Here is a 17,731-nt window from a genome sequence, read left to right as displayed (position 1 = left end):
GCGGTTCATGACTGTCAGAGGATAAACCCATTAGTTATTGTGACTATGTCTATGCAGCACAGACATCAAACACCTGTGAATAATCACATTGCTGCAAGGCATTCCACACAAAGCCAATTTCAGAAGCTAAACTGAAATGGAGTTCTTAACCTACCTGACACTTCTAGCCATAATACATTCAATTATCTAGGGATCAGCACTTAGAACAGTGGAACTCAAGACAGTGTGGCTTCTGAAAGCTTGCAGAGTTCACCTTCCATTTATCTATCCATCCAAAATGCAATCTGTTCCCAGATTTACTAGACATAAACAGGAGGCAGAAAATTCAGCTGCTGGGTTTTCAGCAGGGGAATCCTTTTCCCCCATTGCTGTCAAGATCTGAGCCACATTTTTTATTTTGTGCTGAGTTTGCAAGTACAGGAATATGCACTCTGCTTCTAAGGAATCACCGGTTTCTGTATCACGCATTTACTGAATGCACATGTTTTTTTGCCAAGCTATTTACCAGCTTAATGAAGACTGAATTAAGTCAGAAGATAGCAACTTTGGTCAAGTTCCATTAGCAGCAGTTCTTCTATTTAGAACACTTCTGTCAGTGCTGTCTATTTTTTGTTGTTTCATTTTATTCTCCCCAAAATTCAATGGTATAGTAAAGCATTTCTGGCATATTAACCCATGACAGCTTCTGATGCAACACAGCATTCCTCATCTGAGTCTCCAGTTCGAGAGATTTCATTAGTCAAGACACCAGTACAAATGAAGATCAGACCAGCCAATTTTACTCAACTAACACTAGTGATAAGTGGGATGCCAACGTAGTTCTAGGTATTATTTTAAAAGACACTGTATTTCATTACAGTCTAAGTCTTTTCTGGACAGAATTACATATATTCACCCTTGGTGGGGACACAGAACAGGGAAACAGAACAATAGTCCAGAAAGGTTTTTGAACAAGAAAGCCTACCTGTATGTGATGAGGTCGAAAAAGAAACTGCCTGTTCAGGTTGGATTTCTCTATCAAGTCTGGATCTGTAATTGTAACCTAAGTCAGAAGGGGCAAAAGCAACAGCTGAAGTTACAATTTAAGTGTAGCACTGAGCAACAGTCTTGATGAAATCTCTACAGAAACTTGTCAAAACAAAGCACTCATGTTGGCATGCACTGTGGCTAACAGCTCTGCCTATACTGACTGATTAAGTTTTGTTTTAAAACAAAAATACAGCAAGACTGCTCCAAATATGCTCTGCTTCTAATGGCACACTACTTCCACTCTATGCTGAGGTCGTTTCATCCTCTGCACACAGATCAACCTGAAATAAGGCTCAGACTTTCAACGTTTTTAAGTAGTCTAATTATTTAATTATTCCATGTCACATTACTTTTTAATAAGGAAAGTGAGGTTAACAGGTGACTTACCAATCCTTTGTCTTGCCCAGTACCGACACCAAGAAGTGCGAAGTTTTTTAGCATTTCACAACCTATCGCTCCACAGCCAACCTAAAGAAAAGGACATTTTTAGAGTCAGAAACGTAAGTGAAAACCATGAAAACAAGTATAATAGACAAGTCCCATTACAATTTTGGACCATTTATTCTGCAGTGGCACACATCATCAGGGTTGCTCTCATTATTTTGAAGACAGTGAACGTTAGCTATATTGACAAAGCATTAGCACAAAGTGTAACAGTGTCACTCATACTCACCAAGAAAACATTCAAATCATGCAGCTTCTGGCACAGAGAGTCTCCAATACAAGCCCTTAAGGCATCATACCTATCACCCCTATGCAGGCATAGGGGACAAAAATACAAGACTAGTAAGTTGCCATTTATCATGGTGGTCATAGATGCCAAACTGCACTTTGACGTGAATGAAGAAAATCAGACTGAGTCCCCCATAGTTCCTATTCCTCCCATGCTCGAACAGGACACACATCCTCAACCCCAAATCTGTCCCTCCACCAAATGGCACTGAAATAACTTTGCAAAAAGACATGTTCTGTGCCTGCTTGAGACTCAGATGTGAGCAGTACATAAAACAGCAGACTGTAATTATATTTACCGTGGCAGAAATTCTTCAGAGCCCATCTTTTCTAGAGGTGTTACAATGTCTAACATATCTATATATAGCTGTAAAAAAAAAAAAAAAACCAAACAAAAAAAAACACACAAAAAAAATGAAAAGCATTCATGTTATTTTTGGTTAAAAAACAAAGTAAATATTTCCTATGTACAACATAGTCTAGAAATGTGGAAGCACTAAGTTTTTATTGTCAGTGGAAGACTATACAGCATTCAGTTCCCTACAGTTCACTTCACAATTTTAGTGGACAGGAAAAAGTACCTGGACACAGAGGGGAAAGAAAGCTCACTGAAACTTGAGCTGCAAGCTTTTGACTTCTGACAGACATGTTTCCCCCCGCAAAGTAGGCTGTGAAGTTCTTAAATCTAACTTTATTCTGACACTTATCCTGAGAGTCTGAAAGCACTGCTCTTGTACAGTAGCCTAAGCTGGCATCTGGACTGTATCACACCTTTGCAGCCATGCTCTGACAGGCCAATGCTCTCCTTGCTTAGCGGAAAAAAGAATGTTATGTCTGAACCCCAAATACGAAAATTTTAACTAAAACTGGCTGCACTTTTATTGTACACATAAAAATATTATATTTTTTCCTAAATTCAGTCTCAAGTCTTCCCCTCTCCTTGTAGAAGTTGTTCAGGCTATCTTGATCATACAGCATTTACACACAACCATACATTTGTAACATCACTGTCAAAATAAAGATACAAAACCAGACAGCCTTACCCACTGCTGCAACGGAGAAAATTTTCCTGTTACTGCTTTCAAGACTTCCTGGCTAGCAACACCACCCACTGCTGCAGCCAGAGGGGCTAGAAATCCCTGAGCAGTCCTAGACAGCCATTTCACTACATCTCCATTCACCTGAGGCTGAAAAAAGACATAACAACAGCAGATTCATCCCGTCAATGGAGCAAGTCAGCGCTTGACAGTTTCATAGATTATTGTTCTTCAAGTAAAAGACAGACAAATTATTTCACTCTGACTAGCAAAATGGTTTCCAGCCAAGACAGATCCTCTGTATACCCTGTACTTAGATATGCATTTATCTAAAAACTGGATTCACGTAGCCACAGGATTCAGCCTTCATGTCAGGTGAATGTTTGGTTGAACCCGTGCTGAAACACCAGTCCGTTTCCTTGCGTGGCCTTCAGAAAGCCAGCTGATCCATCTAAAGATGGATACAAAGACCAGAACAAGGACCAACAACTAAAGCATGGCCTTTAGGAAAGTAAGTGCATAAAAAATGACTCATAATGACAAGGATTCCTTACTCACTTTGTTTTCCAGTGTTTCACTTATAGACACGGCTATTTTCAGCATTTCTTCAGCATCTTGAAGGCATCTAGACACCAGGGTAGAAACAATAATGATCACTTAAATACTCCAGAGTCCCTCTAGAAGCACAATCAACAGAGAAAAAAGCACTGGAAACAATAGGAAGAGTTTGGAAATTTATATTAGCTTTAACAGTGAGCATTAAAGATACACTTTTAAATGTTACGGTTAGCTCAAGAACAGGGGTCTCAGTGGAGAAGCCCATGTGCAAGTCCAGTCTTAAGATTTATACTTTGTGAGTAGTTTTGCCTCGTTTAACTCAAAATTATGCACATCAAGAAATACAGCTGAAAAAAAATACTGAAAATGAAAAACAAATCCTTCAGGTTTTTTGTTTTTGTTTTTGTTTTAATCTATAAACTACAGAATAATTAAGGGATCACTGAAACAGCTTTTCCATATTAACACCACACTGTGAAAAAACTGGAACAGAGGAGGACCTCCTCCAGAAGAATTTTCTATCTACCTGGGCCCAGGAAGTGCCATTGCTGTATTATGAAAGCCCTGTTACAAACCCAGACATGCATTAGGTAACATTTTTCACCTACATTTGAACTTTTCATTTCTATGTCATCCATTAAGTACTAGACAGACAAGGTACCCTGCTGCACATCAAGCCAGTAACTACAATAAGAGGAGAGATCTGTCTGATTCAAGGCTTAGGAAACACGGGACTGCTGCATTACCCGATGTTTGGTCCTCTACCAAAGTTCTCCTGGAAGTGGTTCAAGGCAAGCATGGCAACATGGATCTGCAAAGGTGCCTGTTAAGACGACAACAGCTGTTTATCAGTTACAAACTCAAGAAAACTGACGGAAACAAAAGCAACTATTTGAACTCTTCTGTTACCATTTCACTTCCTTGTCTCTTAACTGCACCACTCTAAAAAAGTTTTTAAATAGCATTAAAGTGAATTTACACTAATGCTTTTACAAACTGGGATTATAAAGTATTACTCAGTAGTAATGCAATACCCTTCGCACACATTCAGCACTCACTTCAACTGAGCCCAACTAAAGAGTCCCAAAAAGGATTTAGTGCTGAAATTGGAAACTGCGGTAATCTTCTTTTAACTGGACATTAGAATGCATTGCGTTTTGCCGAACATCAATACCAAAGCCCAGCATTAAGGGTCAAATGTAGAAAATCTGAACACGCAAGTCAGACCTTACATTATCAAACAAACAAAAAAAATCATTAGATCGACATTTTTTAGTTTAAGATTTTAATGAGCCCAAGACTTACATGCCTTGCATGTCCATAATACTTAACTAAAACTGTGTTGAGGCAAATACTGCTAGCATCCTATCAGATTTTAAAAATACCTCTGAATTATTTTTTCAATGAAAAAAAAAAAATTATTCTTACACTGTTAACTCCAGTTTCCAACCAACCTTTGATCACTTTTTTTCTGATCATTCCAGCTTTGATGCCAGTGTGATTTTTATCAACCAAACATCATTAAATACAGGAAAAATCATCGTGTCACTTGCAAAATTTATACTCCCAGGAATTAAAGACTTATCAAAACCTGAGATTTTAAACAGCAGAGGTGGCTGAGCTATGCATTTACAATATACTTGCCTCTACAGTGATCTAAGCCATAACGTGTATATTCTGTGTGACCACACAAACTGATACCTCACTCTTATTTCACACTGTAAACTCATATTTAACTACTACAGAATGGAGTTAAGAAATTACATTGTTTTACACATAAAGCTGCAGATTACATTCCACGTAGTTTTAACATTAAAGCACTTATGCCAAAATCTCCATATGCTAATTACCTCAGGCTTGCTAAAATCTGCAACAAGGCATAATGGATTTGTTATCTGCTTCTCCAACCGTTCCTGGAAAAATAGAATTCATGATAACAACACACCCACTTAAGGACAAGTCACTGCTACCTGACAAAACAATACTCTTCCTGGAGAGACTAAGAACCAAATACCCTTTCATACTAGCATTGCTATTACTTTCTCCATTATTAATGCCACAAAAGATGCATAAAATAATCATCTACTGCAAGTTTTGTCAATCAAAAATGGTCAGAGAGATGTTTCACATCCTACTGGCAAGACCCATCTCTTAAACTGCTCTGAAGTCGGCTATCAGAGATTTCATAGGCAACTGGCTGTTTGCTTGTAGAATGTCCCCACTCAGGAAGAACAGGAAGCTACTGCTTCACAGAGACAAGATACTGAGCTGTGCATTCTCCTATCAGAAGCAGCTGGTCCTCGCTCTCAACCTTCTAGAAGAATGTTTGAGGGCAGTCAGGATCTACTTTCTGTGGGCCCAAAAAGGCACACAGCACCATGCAGCCTTGTAATTCCTCTTTACACAAACTCATCCCACTGTCTCTTCTTCTCAGAAGGCTGCTAAGAAACCATATATTCATAGACCCTCATGGAGTCCCCAGCAGTACAGGGATAGGCTGCCCATACTTTTTTTTTTCTCTACACTGGCAGTGTAGAGAAAGCATTTCCTATTATCTATGGTTTAGTAAATCAGTATCACTATTCTCATCCAATAAAATTAGGGTAAACCCAAATTGCAGGTAACCAAATCGTGTATCTGCTGAATTCTGCTTCCAGTGCTCAGACCTTTAACACTCAAGAACCTGGTTATGTCAAGCACACACTTACAAAGTAAAATGTCTTGGGCGTCTTCACTTGGACAGCTATGCCTCCATGTAAGTAAGGCTCCATATCTGACGTATCGCCAATGCTGAAGGAATAAGGTGATACCACTGAAAAAAAGAAGAGGATAAACAGTGACTGATAAGTAAAGGAGTCATTGGATACTACAATCTTCCATACAATAAAGTGGGGTTTTGCCAACGCTTTTTATGCTGTGATTTTGTAGTGTGCAACCTTGCTTTGAAAGCATAAACACAGATGATCCTCCTAACAAACACCATTGTCCCTCTCTGCCTTTTTCTGGGCTAAAGTATTAGTTTCACATGATCTGTTAATGAAATAAGCTTTTTAAAGTGGCAGCAGATTTACCAAGAATTCTGATGACCACAGCTCTGTAGCAAAAATGAAATCACTCTCAGTTTTATTGAGACTGTGCACAGCAGTGCCGGGTATACCGCTCAGAGTAGGATTTCAGCCCTATGACTAAAACATCAGGCAGTCAAAATGGGCAGTCACATCATTCCTCTTATGAGAGGAGCATCATTCAGATAAAGCAAGACGACACAAAAATTGTTAATTCATGGAAAACTGAAAACAAAAGCTAGGCCACAATTAAGAGGAAGGAACTGAACACAGCATCAGCACTAGCAGAACAAAAGGGTCCAGGGAAAACAGACTCAACCACGTGTTTCAAGGGTACTGTTTTTATCTCAGACCACAAAACAGTTAAAAACAAACAACCCCCACCCACCCACTCTCTCTTCTGCTCCACACAAAGGCATTCAGATCTGGGAATTGGGCAATTCCCCGGTATCCAAAAGGAACAAAGTAATATGCCTTGAGAGATGCATGATGCAGATCAAAGCAGTGTAAACATAAATCATGAGAATCACTTCATAAGCATGCTTAGAAACAGTGATGTCAATGCATCCCTGTACACTTAAATTTTCATCCAAAAAACTACAAGGCAAACAGTGACACACAAAGTGGTATTAATTTAGTACAAAACGATGACAGAAGCACAGGCATTACAGGACCCCCCAAAAAACAGAACAGTTTGTCAGCAAACTAATGGCAGTAACCTCGGAGGCTGTCAACTAGTTTCCACTTAGCTGAGAGTTTCCGTTGCTCCTTAAGCAGCAAGATAAGTTTGGCAAGACTTTACTAAATCGAAATGGAGTCAAGACAACACTAGGAAGACCTTTGCACCAGAAAGTAATTTTTTTGTGCAACCTCACTGGAGGTCTGCACAACCCAGTACTCCTCTGGCTACAGTAACTAACACAACAGTGAGCTAAAACAGGCCAGAACTATAAATACTTTGCAAATGAGTGAGCAAGTTTACCTGTTATTTGGTGTGTGGATCCATTTAAGCATGACATTCCATTAACTTCGCGAAAAGTTAAGAACTGTCCTGTTTCAAGCCTGTGTGGATGATTTTCAAGGCAAGTGACAATACCAGGATTTGACTGAAAGTGAAAATGGCAAAGTTAGCAACGAGGAAAGTGTCTTGTGTAATGGAGTCACACTTTATCGTAGACACATACCTTTTTGCCTATTGCAACTGCAGCCTCTAATACTTCAAGCACCTCAGTTCTGCCATAACAAAGGAGTTACCTATGATAACTTTTTCAGTCCTGTTATTTTCAGTTTACCAGTGTTTTCCTAACACAGACTTTCTCATTTTTACCTTTTACAGTCCTCAGCATGTTAGCAAACTAAGTTATTTCTTAGCAGTCAAATTCATTGTTCTCTTCTGAAGTAGTAGCAATTTTTTCCTCCTTTTTCCAAACAAAAAATAGACTATACAAAGAAATTTTCACAGACATTAAGAAATAAAGTCTTGTGAATGGTCCTTAATACTCCATGCTTTCCATCTGATGTCCTTAAAAAGGACACAAGAAACTCATTCTTGAAAGGTAAGACGCTTACAAAGCTGGGCATCCTTAAATACAGGAAAGCCACAGCCTCGGGTGGATCACAAACAAACAAGCTTACACTTGCAAGAATCTTGGACATCTCATCCTGTTACAGGATGCCATGCCAACCTCCCATGTACGCAGAGACCCCTCTGCAGTCTGAGGACAGCTCATCAAAACCTTGTGGTGCTGCTCAGGCTGTAGCATAGTGAATTTGCAAGCAAGCCTGGCCTATAAAGTCTCCTGCCATCCCTTCCTGAGCTCCCAATATTACAAAGATTTCAGTTAAGTATCATAAAAGTTAATTACAGTGGACTACATTCTCTGTGGCATGGAGAATGGCAAATGAGTTGAGCAGAGAAAATTCTTCTCTGATTTGGGGACAGAACGCCACCTCGATCCTCTCCACAGGACTAGAACATCCACTTGATGGTGGTTTTGGTATTGAGTTGCAATTCTGGTCAATTTTACACTTCAGAGAGTAGACGAAAGATACAACTAAACTCAAGTATCAGCTGATATATCGCAGCACATATATACACAGATATATATTAATTCCTTGACTTGGCAGGTAATCAGCACAAGCCACGAAATATAACTGTGTACTCTTTATGTAATTAATGAGAACAATCAAGTCATCCATTCCCTTTTAAAGATACCAAAGAACAGTCTAACCAAATCATCATATCGTGAGCTTTAATTCAGATCAAACCCAACTTGTTAAACAACCCCTTCTAGTTTGGTTATTATTACATCTAGACTGGAGATATGACAAAAGACTTGCTACAGGATGAGTGAGGTTATAGTCTGGACCTCCAGAGTTGGGAGGAGCTAAAATAATTTCCATTTATAAAACAGTAATACAAGATCAAATGGGCACCCTCTCTAATATTCTGCACTGGAAGTATCAGCAGTAATATCCTCTTCTCATCACCTCTGCTTTGGTAGGTTAAAACAAACCCTTAAATTTCTTTTCAAAACAGGCTCTCAATCCCCTTGATCATTCCAGTAGTCCTCCTCTATATGTGCTGTATTTTCTCATAAAAAAAGGCTATTTTCATGCCTATTTCAGGGCCTCCTTAGAAGACTTAAACTATTCCCACACCAAGGTTATGTCCTCTTCTCTCTAAATGTCCTAATTTATTTTGCTTTCACTGAAAACAAAAACAAAAACAAAAACACCTCAATATCGTGATGTTACATTGTAAGTAATGACCAGGAGGCATCAGTATGCTCTACAGTGTGAGCATGTTATCACTGTTTTTGATCCAGACACAAGAACGAAGTAACTCTGCCTCTATTATACTGCCAGTTTTCAACTGCTTAGCAAGCTGCTGAAGTGAAATGCAGGTCACACAGCCTATAACAGGTCATTATTCAAAAAAATGAAAGCAGCACAATGACTTCTATCCCTTACTTGCGTTATATTTGAAATGAAGATCTCCTTGGGCTCCTCTCCCGTTGTATCCAGCACTTCAAATTCATCACCAAAGTCACAAAACAGACGTGAACATATTCCATATATATCTGCACTGATGAACTACAACAGAAAGTAAAAATCATGAGCATCCCTAAAACAGCACAGGCCAAAGGAATAAATTCTCACATTCAACCTTGCTCAAGGATAGCAGATTTATCTTCTACAGTGGAAACCTGCCATGTGCACCCAGGCCACTGACCATATAGCACAACATTCATGACAGACTTTGAACCTGCATGAGTATTTCAGGACCCCTACACAAAGAACAAGAATCACACCAATATGCAGCGAAATACTGCCATTTCTACTACTGTTACATTCGGTCTCAGCATGTTCTTTCAGCACAGTTATGAGTTAACAGAGAGAACTATTTCTTTAACAGAACTTTTTTTTTCCCCTCTCCTCAAGAACCAAGCTGTCGCTCTCTGGGTTGGTATCCAGATAACACCAGATACATGTACAGAGTGGCAGCATCATACTCCCAAAACTCATACTGCTCCATCAACATGCTATCTGCATACAACTATATACCTCATAACCAGCTTTCTCCATTTCTGGATATAACATGTTGGAGGTCCAGAATGCTCACTGCATAGATTATTCATGTGTTTAATTTTTTCTATTACCTTAATAGGTGGCTGCTGAGCATGACAGAAGTCATTAATCTTCTTCTGCAGCAACAAACTTACTTCAGTCAATATGACACACTATGAACAAGAACAGAAATAAATCTAAGGCACCAAAAGCAATCAACGTTTTCAGGCTATGGAGAAAGTAGTACTAACAGGAAGTTACTCGTGTGTCCCGATTCCTTTCCCCCACACATAACAAAGGAAGCAGTCTTGAGTCAGTTTTCCCATTACACATTAGAACACATGGGTTACTGCTCCACAAGTTCTTGGAAACAAGATGAGTAAGAGCAGGAGTAGAAAATTCTCACTCTCTTTTTTTTACTGCAGCTGTGAAACTCAAAACCTAATTAGAATACTTATGAAAATAGTTATGGATAATCTCAAAGAAAATGTAGACCTTGATTTTTAAGATTAAAGTTAGCAAAACAAACACAAATGATACTCATCAGTGTGTACCAAGAAGTCTGAACAAGCTTCAAGTACTGGTGCGCATCAAATTGCAGATACACAATTCATGCAAGCATTCTTTTAAAGTTTAGGATAGTATTGGGTTACAAAGCATATGCACTGTGTCCTATTCAGTTATACATGGTTTATTATAGCTGGGACATTCAGAAACTTGGTGATCTTGGGTATAACCCATAGCCACACAGTAGAAGTTCCCAACTCAGACTGAGCCATGCACACAGGCAGGAGACAGCTGAGTGAACAACTGAAAACATCCTCATTCCACCACAGAGGAGCTTACGTTTCATTAGATACGTACACACATAAATGATCTTTCTAATTATATAGCCTAAATTTCTACTGCCTGGAATATAGCACACAAAATGTATGTAGAACATCTGTGCTATGTAGCTGGAAAAAAAAAAAGTCAGTTTCACTTCAACACAAACAAAAAAAATTATATGGCAATCTCGCTTAGATATTTATTGTCATTGTAAATTCCATAGTAAGTGTAGTAAGAAAGTGCTAGTAACACAAAACCACTGTTTCAGCATTGAAAAAACTAAGCACAACCACTTAATTAGTCCAAATACAAGACCTACTTCTTTCTACATCATCTCAAAATGTACTTTAAAGTTTGTTTTTATTTTATTTACTCATCTAAAGAAATTCAAGTTGTTTGCTCTGAGCAAAATACCATATACAAATACTTTAAGAGTGACATACCTGGTACTGCTTTAGAAAAGACAGATCTGTGGTTTCATCTAGTGGCACAGTTGAAGCTGCTACACAGACATATGGATTAAGTTCTGCAATACGATGAAGTGTGGCCTCAGCCCTGAAAGAACATCAACTTTCAAGTTTCTTACACATCTACAAAATTGTATTTTCAATACAGAATTTCATACCACACATGACCTAAGAGTCCCTCAGGAAGTCTCCCGGCAACAATCACCAACTCATTTATTCACACTTAAATTCCTAGCAGCTCTGAGGAAAATAGCTCTGCCCAATATACAACAGCACTCACTGATGGTCTGGTGTCATGGCTGTTGTCTAGTCTCTCACAGGTGTCCGAGAAAGCCCAAGGAAGAAATTCCCCCTGGCCCCCACTATTAAATTTACATTACAAGCTCCCAACTGCAGGAAGTGAGATGTTTGACTCGGAAAGAACTCCAGTCCCAACCTAGACTTCCGCTAATACCTGGGCACTGTACTAAAAGCCAGTTAACTCCAGAGGAGGGGTTTAGCAAGTATTTAATATGTGTTTTAGGAGCTCTTGGGCAATGAATTGTTATTTTTGCTGCTGCTGAAACGGTTACTCCTACTCAAGTTCAGTCCTCCCTCACTCCAAAGGCTTCACCAACCTGTTCCTTTGACTGGTAATGTCATCTTCATGGATGAAGAAGTTGATCCCCAAATCCCATTTTATGCACTGCTTGGTGTCATGAATGGTAAGAGCCTAAGAAAGTTCAGCAAAAACCATTTACTGGAAGAAGCGTACATGCTCACAGCACCCAAAAGAATGGATTAAACCCCACGTAAAATGCTGGAGGACTAGCACTGCAGAAGATTTAGTCATACCACATGTAAGAACAAGCTCCTCCAACCTCTTTTCTAAGAAAACTCTTACTGTTTGAGACAGAAACACATCTGCAATATGTATTTCATTACGCATTTTCCTCCTAGCTTGCAGTGATGAGAGCATTTAAATATCTAGGTTGATTTTTGCCACACTGTGATTGAGGGGCAATTGTGGTCTGTAAATTAATGGACTTCCAAAATTATAAGCAAGTTTTTTTTGATTGGAAGAAAGAGTTTTAAAAGGCTTGTCTCTAATAAAATTAATCCCAGCAGCACAAAAGCAGTTGTTGGATTAAAACATCCAACCATTCTAATGTCTACACAAAAGGATTCTAATGGATGGCAGAATAGGATAATAGTTTTGAACAGTTTGGCTTTTGAGTTTATACCATTTTGTTTAGGAGAGGCCACTTTATACAAAAGGATTCAATGTCTGATCAGCAGCTGGCTGAAATATTACATAAAGTATTTCGGAGTGCAGCAGACATTAACATGAGACTCAAACCATACCACTAGAACATCTAGATTATTAGAAGTTTTCGCCCCCAGGTCCTCAAATGTTTTGCAGTCTTTCTACTGAAAGACAATTTCAGAAACTTAAGATTAGGTAGCTAGTAGTGTTGTCCCTTTTTCTCCTGCTCACCCAAGAATACCCAACAACAGAACTGTTTTACATACCTTTACCCCAGCCAGAGTTATATTTTTGGCTGAAAAAAACAAAAAGACAGAGGGACTGTTGCACGTTTCTTGCAAAGCTGTAATTGAACAGTTATGTGGGTGGACATACAACACTATGTCATTGCTAAGAACTTCACAGCTTAAGGGTTTGTTCTCTTTTACATTTGGCTCAAGCATTCTACAGCACCACTGAAAGCAGAGTAACATGAGCAAGGTTAAAAAGGCTCTCTACATTTGTCATTTGTCAGCTGTTCATCCCACAAGCGTGATTACAGAGACGCTGATGACAATAAACTGCAAAGCCCCATGAATCTGTTCTGGCATCTGGTACAGAGTACCATTAAAGCCAGCTGAAAGGGTAATACCCCAGGTAAGAACCAGCCAAGACAAATCTTGCTCATAAAAAGACTAAGGGAAATTGTTAAGGAGTCTCTTGCACCAGGGCAGTTATGCATTTTTCACTAAATTGTACCTGTTCTCCTACCACTCACGCCCCCATTTCCTATATGGGGATAATTCGGCCTATAGCTGTTCCTGTATTACATTCATTGATACTGATGCTTAAAGAAATAACTTGGATTATCCACCCTCAACCTTCACCCCAGACACAAGATTTTGGGTAAAGCGATATGGCTCCTGGAAGCACATTTTAAAATAAATTTTGAAATTTTGTTTCAGTAAAAAGCTTACTAGAGAAAAGTCCAGGAGCTTTCCTGCATCTGCGATGTTACTCACACACATCATGCACATAAAAATTCACTCAGATACTGCAGACATGCTTATTACTCTAAAATAAGCTTTACAAGTATTCTGGGTTAGTATGTTTACATACACTTGTGTCTGCTTAAACAAATGTTACCTAACTTACCAATCTCCACACCAAGACCACCTATACCACTCAGGAATACATGAGACTGAGCCATCTTCTGCATTGCCGTGTCTCCAAGAACATACCTCTGGCGACTACAGCAAAGATAAATTCAGATCAAAACAAGATAACAATAAAGTCAAGAGCATATGAAAGCAAGTCAAGAATCCCCAGTAATTTCAAAAAAAGTTCACATATTTTCAGTTATTCCATCATCCCAATCAGTTTCTAATCTGCAATACCAAGTCCTGCAGATGAGCATGTGTCACTAGTGACACGTGCACAGTTCCGTCTACCAGCCCTCCATTCAACAGGCAACTGAGGACATAACATGCGTGTATCTGAACTGCATGCTGGTTTAGGAAATAAATGTGTATCAAATGTAGTATTTGCACTCACAATCCAAATAGTATTTTCTGCATTTAGTACAGACCTTTTCAGTGACAGGTTTTGGAGAAGAGAAATAGCTTTTACTTTTAAAGCAGTGTAAAACCTATTCAGGATAGTAGGTTTTTGGAATTAACTATTAAAGACACAAGCAAGCCAAAGAATTTCTTTGTTATCAGAAATCTTCAAACCAGAGGTTGCAGCAGCTTTTGTAGTCAGACCCTGAGCTCTGCAAGACTCTTAGTTTCCGACTATATAATCAAACTTAAAGCTTTCTAAATACCACCTTTCCCACCAAGGAAAAGTATGACTTTCATAAGACTAGTGCCAAAAAGTAAAATGACACATGCAACACAGGAAGCATTGTGCTAAATAAGAAGAAGCCTCATTTGGTCAGCATACAGCTGGAGTTTTTTTAATTTTTTTTTTTCTTTTTAAGACATAAAAAAAATTTTTAATCCCACCACCGTTTTCCAGGGATACCATTTATTCCAGTACAGGCTCTCTGAACTATTGCCATAGCAAGATCTCAAGCCACTCCTAGCTAACAAAACAAAACAAAACTAGTAATAAAAAAATAATTCTTTTTTTTTAATCTACCCCAAAAAACCCAAAACCCAATACCCTGTAGCCTGGAGGATAACAGAGATACTGATGATGCTCATGAGGACAGAGAAGTATAGCAAAGACTGAAGAATAAATGAAATTATGAAGGAGATAAATTACATAATGTCAAAAAGGAAGGCGAAAATAAGGTAGCAAAAGAAGGTGAGGAACAGGAAAGAGAGGAATATCTAGTCTGTCAAAGGGGAAACAAGCTAAAGGCAGAAAGAAAATCATTACAAATAGAAGTATTATTCCTGTCTTCCAAAAAGCACACATTATTGATACTATTGGAACTTTGTAAAACTTCATAGTATTTACCTATGCTTTTCACTGGTCAAATACTAATAATGGCCAGAAAACACCTGTTATGAGACCAATAAAGGAATAGTTTTACAGAAAGATGATTGCATCTTCAATTCAACCAGTTCTCACTGCTAACTTTGCAAGAAGTGGGTTCTACTTCACTTGCGAACGCTTTGGGGTTTTGCCTTACAATAGGAGGGGCACAGCAGCACAAGTACAGACTGTACACAAGTACATCTTTACCTAACTGGCAGTAGATACTGTTTTCAAGCCTTGTCTTTCACATTGCTGCATGTAAACCTAAGTCTTGCTGAAAAGTCAAGAACAATGTCTTACCTATACAAAGCATCATCAATTTCCATGGAGTCTGCCGCCATGATGTAATGAGATTTATTTACACTAAAAGGCTTACAAAAAGAAATAATCTGGTTACATTGGATGCAATTTCACAGTTGGCCCTCCCTCCCCACCCCACTCAATTCTTCAGTAGAAGAACTGAAAAACACAAATGTGATGTTATATAGGAATCACTTTGACATAAGAAGCGTATAGAACACCACAGCATCTAGGTGACAGATGTTACATCTAGATAACACACAGAAGCCAGAAGACAAGAACCCCCAAACCTTCAATAAATTATGTCAAAATACAGACATATTAATTTCCCCATGGAGGAGGCGCAAGACTTACTTCTTGTATTTGCCACAGTTAGATTTACTAAAGGTACAATTTTGTTTTATATTGACAGCTCCAAGCTGTTTAACTTGCATCTACCTGATTGGTGGGTTGTTTTTTTTTTTCAGATAAGATAGGACAGCCCCCAACGACTAGGAACAGTTATTTATGCTGCGTTATTTTTATGTTAATTGAAAATCCTTAGGAAACAAGTTACTGTTTTAGCTAACTGAAGAAATCAATACCCAAAGATCTGAATTAATGCAACATTTAACTAAGACATCAAGTTAAACAGTTCAATAGGATTTCAAGAAAAAACATAGTTTGTGCTTTTAAGGCCTTCAGTCACTAGCAAAGACTTTTTCATTGTTAAGTTACCTTAGTGATAACTAAGCACTAGGATTAAGAACAAACTACCACTAGGCAGCTTGTTTCTTAGTTATGCAGGTTGGGAATTGGTGCTTCCCAGACCTGGCAGGTGACTGCCACCAAATACAGGACAAGCAAAACAGACCCCATGTTTGACCCAGAACACCAGTTCCCATCACTGCTAGGAAGATACACATCTTATTTGAACTCCCTACAAACTGCCTTGGAAACTAGACATGGCTGACAACCCCTACTCCTAAGAGATTGAAAAGTAAAGGTCCAGACATACTAAGGAGTTCTTTCTCCGAGAGCACAGATACACCCTAAAACAGCTTTCAAGGCAATCCTGCCCAAAGGTTAACTCCTATTTACTGTTCAGATGGGTTTGGCAAACATTTTAACATTTCTGAAGTGTGGCACCTGATGCCTGTCGCAACTTGGAGACCACCACATTCTGACCTGAAATTTCTTTCAGGCTAAGTCAGAAAGCACAGAAGTAGCGCAGCAAAGGACAGAGTTAGACTGAAAGCAGGCCACGAAGCTCACCAGCTAAGCTTTTCCACAGTGCAGATACTAACTCCTACACATCAGCAGGCACACAAGACAGTCAACACGAGGCACCTCCATCGCAATCTACACCACCAGTCATGTCACTGCAGTCCCATTCCCTTGCACAAGCCCTGAAGACAACCTGAAGACAAGCAGTGCCAGTGTTACTACATCATCCTAGGACCCCAGATCTCAAGCCAGAGAGCAACACACCTCATTTGAGAGTCATGGGCTTCAGTCCCTGCTTAGGTAAATGCTTTCATTTCAGCCACTGCTTGGAACACAAGACTGGATGTTCCCCTCAGAGCAAGCCAGCACCATCTCATAACGGCCCAGAGCAACCATCCCCAAGCTGTTCTTCTCTTCCATGATCACCCTCCACAAAGCACAGACACTGTGGGATTGCCCAACATAAACAGATTGTGGTACTAAGGTGGGGAAGGTGATGCACCCCTGGATAAAAACAGCCACCTTCCTCTGCTGTGGTTGCTGACAGCCATCTCAATCAGTACGCCCTCCCAAACAGCCTTGTGTAAACAAGAAGAATGTGTGATCAACCCACATGAGAACCTTCTCCAGCTGTTATCACACAGACTCATTTGACAGTGGCTCTTCCAATATATTTATCAATTCCCAGTTCTCCTGCTTTCTCCATTACAGCACTGAGCTGCTGCCAATGTACCTGTCAGGTACAGAAAAACACCTCCTTCTAAAAGAGGACTTAGTGGTACAATTGTCAAGTAGCTCTAGGATGAAGTTCTGTTAATGTATTCCTGCATTCATGCTGAATTTATCATTTCAGTTCAACTGGTATTGAATCTGTCTCAAAGAAAAGCATGTAATTTTGGGGGGAGAAGCCTTTCTAACATTATGTCCCAGTTCTTACCTGATGCTCAACACGTATACATTCACCTGTTTCCTTTTAAAAGCCAACACTATCAGTTTTAATGCCAGGCTTCTACTTAAATGTATTAGTATTGACCCTCATTTTTTAAAGCCTCAGCTGCTTGTGGGACATAACCCAGGGACAAACAAGAAGCTACATGTTACCAAGAAGGACCAAGATGCTCTGAAGAGCAGCAAAGGCACAGGAACTGTAGCAGTGGGCCCATTTCACTGTGTTTCTTACCTCCAAGTCAGCGCAGGCTGAAGCAGTATTAATTACTTGCTGTTCAG

The 17,731-nt window shown here is 39.3% G+C and overlaps 1 protein-coding gene across 1 annotated transcript in view; it reads right to left on the bottom strand.

The window, feature by feature from the left end:
* Positions 1-15,351, bottom strand: part of UBA6 (ubiquitin-like modifier activating enzyme 6) — a 28,006-nt gene extending 12,655 nt beyond the window's left edge. The window contains exons 1-17 of the mRNA XM_010294596.1: positions 15,299-15,351; positions 13,667-13,761; positions 12,799-12,827; positions 11,904-11,998; positions 11,263-11,374; positions 10,084-10,164; positions 9,395-9,517; positions 7,404-7,527; positions 6,065-6,168; positions 5,207-5,269; positions 4,103-4,179; positions 3,357-3,423; positions 2,805-2,948; positions 2,061-2,128; positions 1,703-1,781; positions 1,417-1,497; positions 965-1,042 (exon numbers count right to left, since the gene is read on the bottom strand). Of these exons, the coding sequence (XP_010292898.1) occupies positions 965-1,042; positions 1,417-1,497; positions 1,703-1,781; positions 2,061-2,128; positions 2,805-2,948; positions 3,357-3,423; positions 4,103-4,179; positions 5,207-5,269; positions 6,065-6,168; positions 7,404-7,527; positions 9,395-9,517; positions 10,084-10,164; positions 11,263-11,374; positions 11,904-11,998; positions 12,799-12,827; positions 13,667-13,761; positions 15,299-15,339 (1,461 nt within the window). The 5' untranslated portion in view covers positions 15,340-15,351. The remainder of the gene's footprint in view (positions 1-964; positions 1,043-1,416; positions 1,498-1,702; positions 1,782-2,060; positions 2,129-2,804; positions 2,949-3,356; positions 3,424-4,102; positions 4,180-5,206; positions 5,270-6,064; positions 6,169-7,403; positions 7,528-9,394; positions 9,518-10,083; positions 10,165-11,262; positions 11,375-11,903; positions 11,999-12,798; positions 12,828-13,666; positions 13,762-15,298) is intronic.
* Positions 15,352-17,731: the final 2,380 nt, after the last annotated feature.

This window comes from Phaethon lepturus, unplaced genomic scaffold (genome assembly GCF_000687285.1).
Source record: "Phaethon lepturus isolate BGI_N335 unplaced genomic scaffold, ASM68728v1 scaffold47800, whole genome shotgun sequence".
NCBI lineage: Eukaryota > Metazoa > Chordata > Aves > Phaethontiformes > Phaethontidae > Phaethon > Phaethon lepturus.
This window is presented reverse-complemented; position numbering and strand designations above follow the sequence as displayed.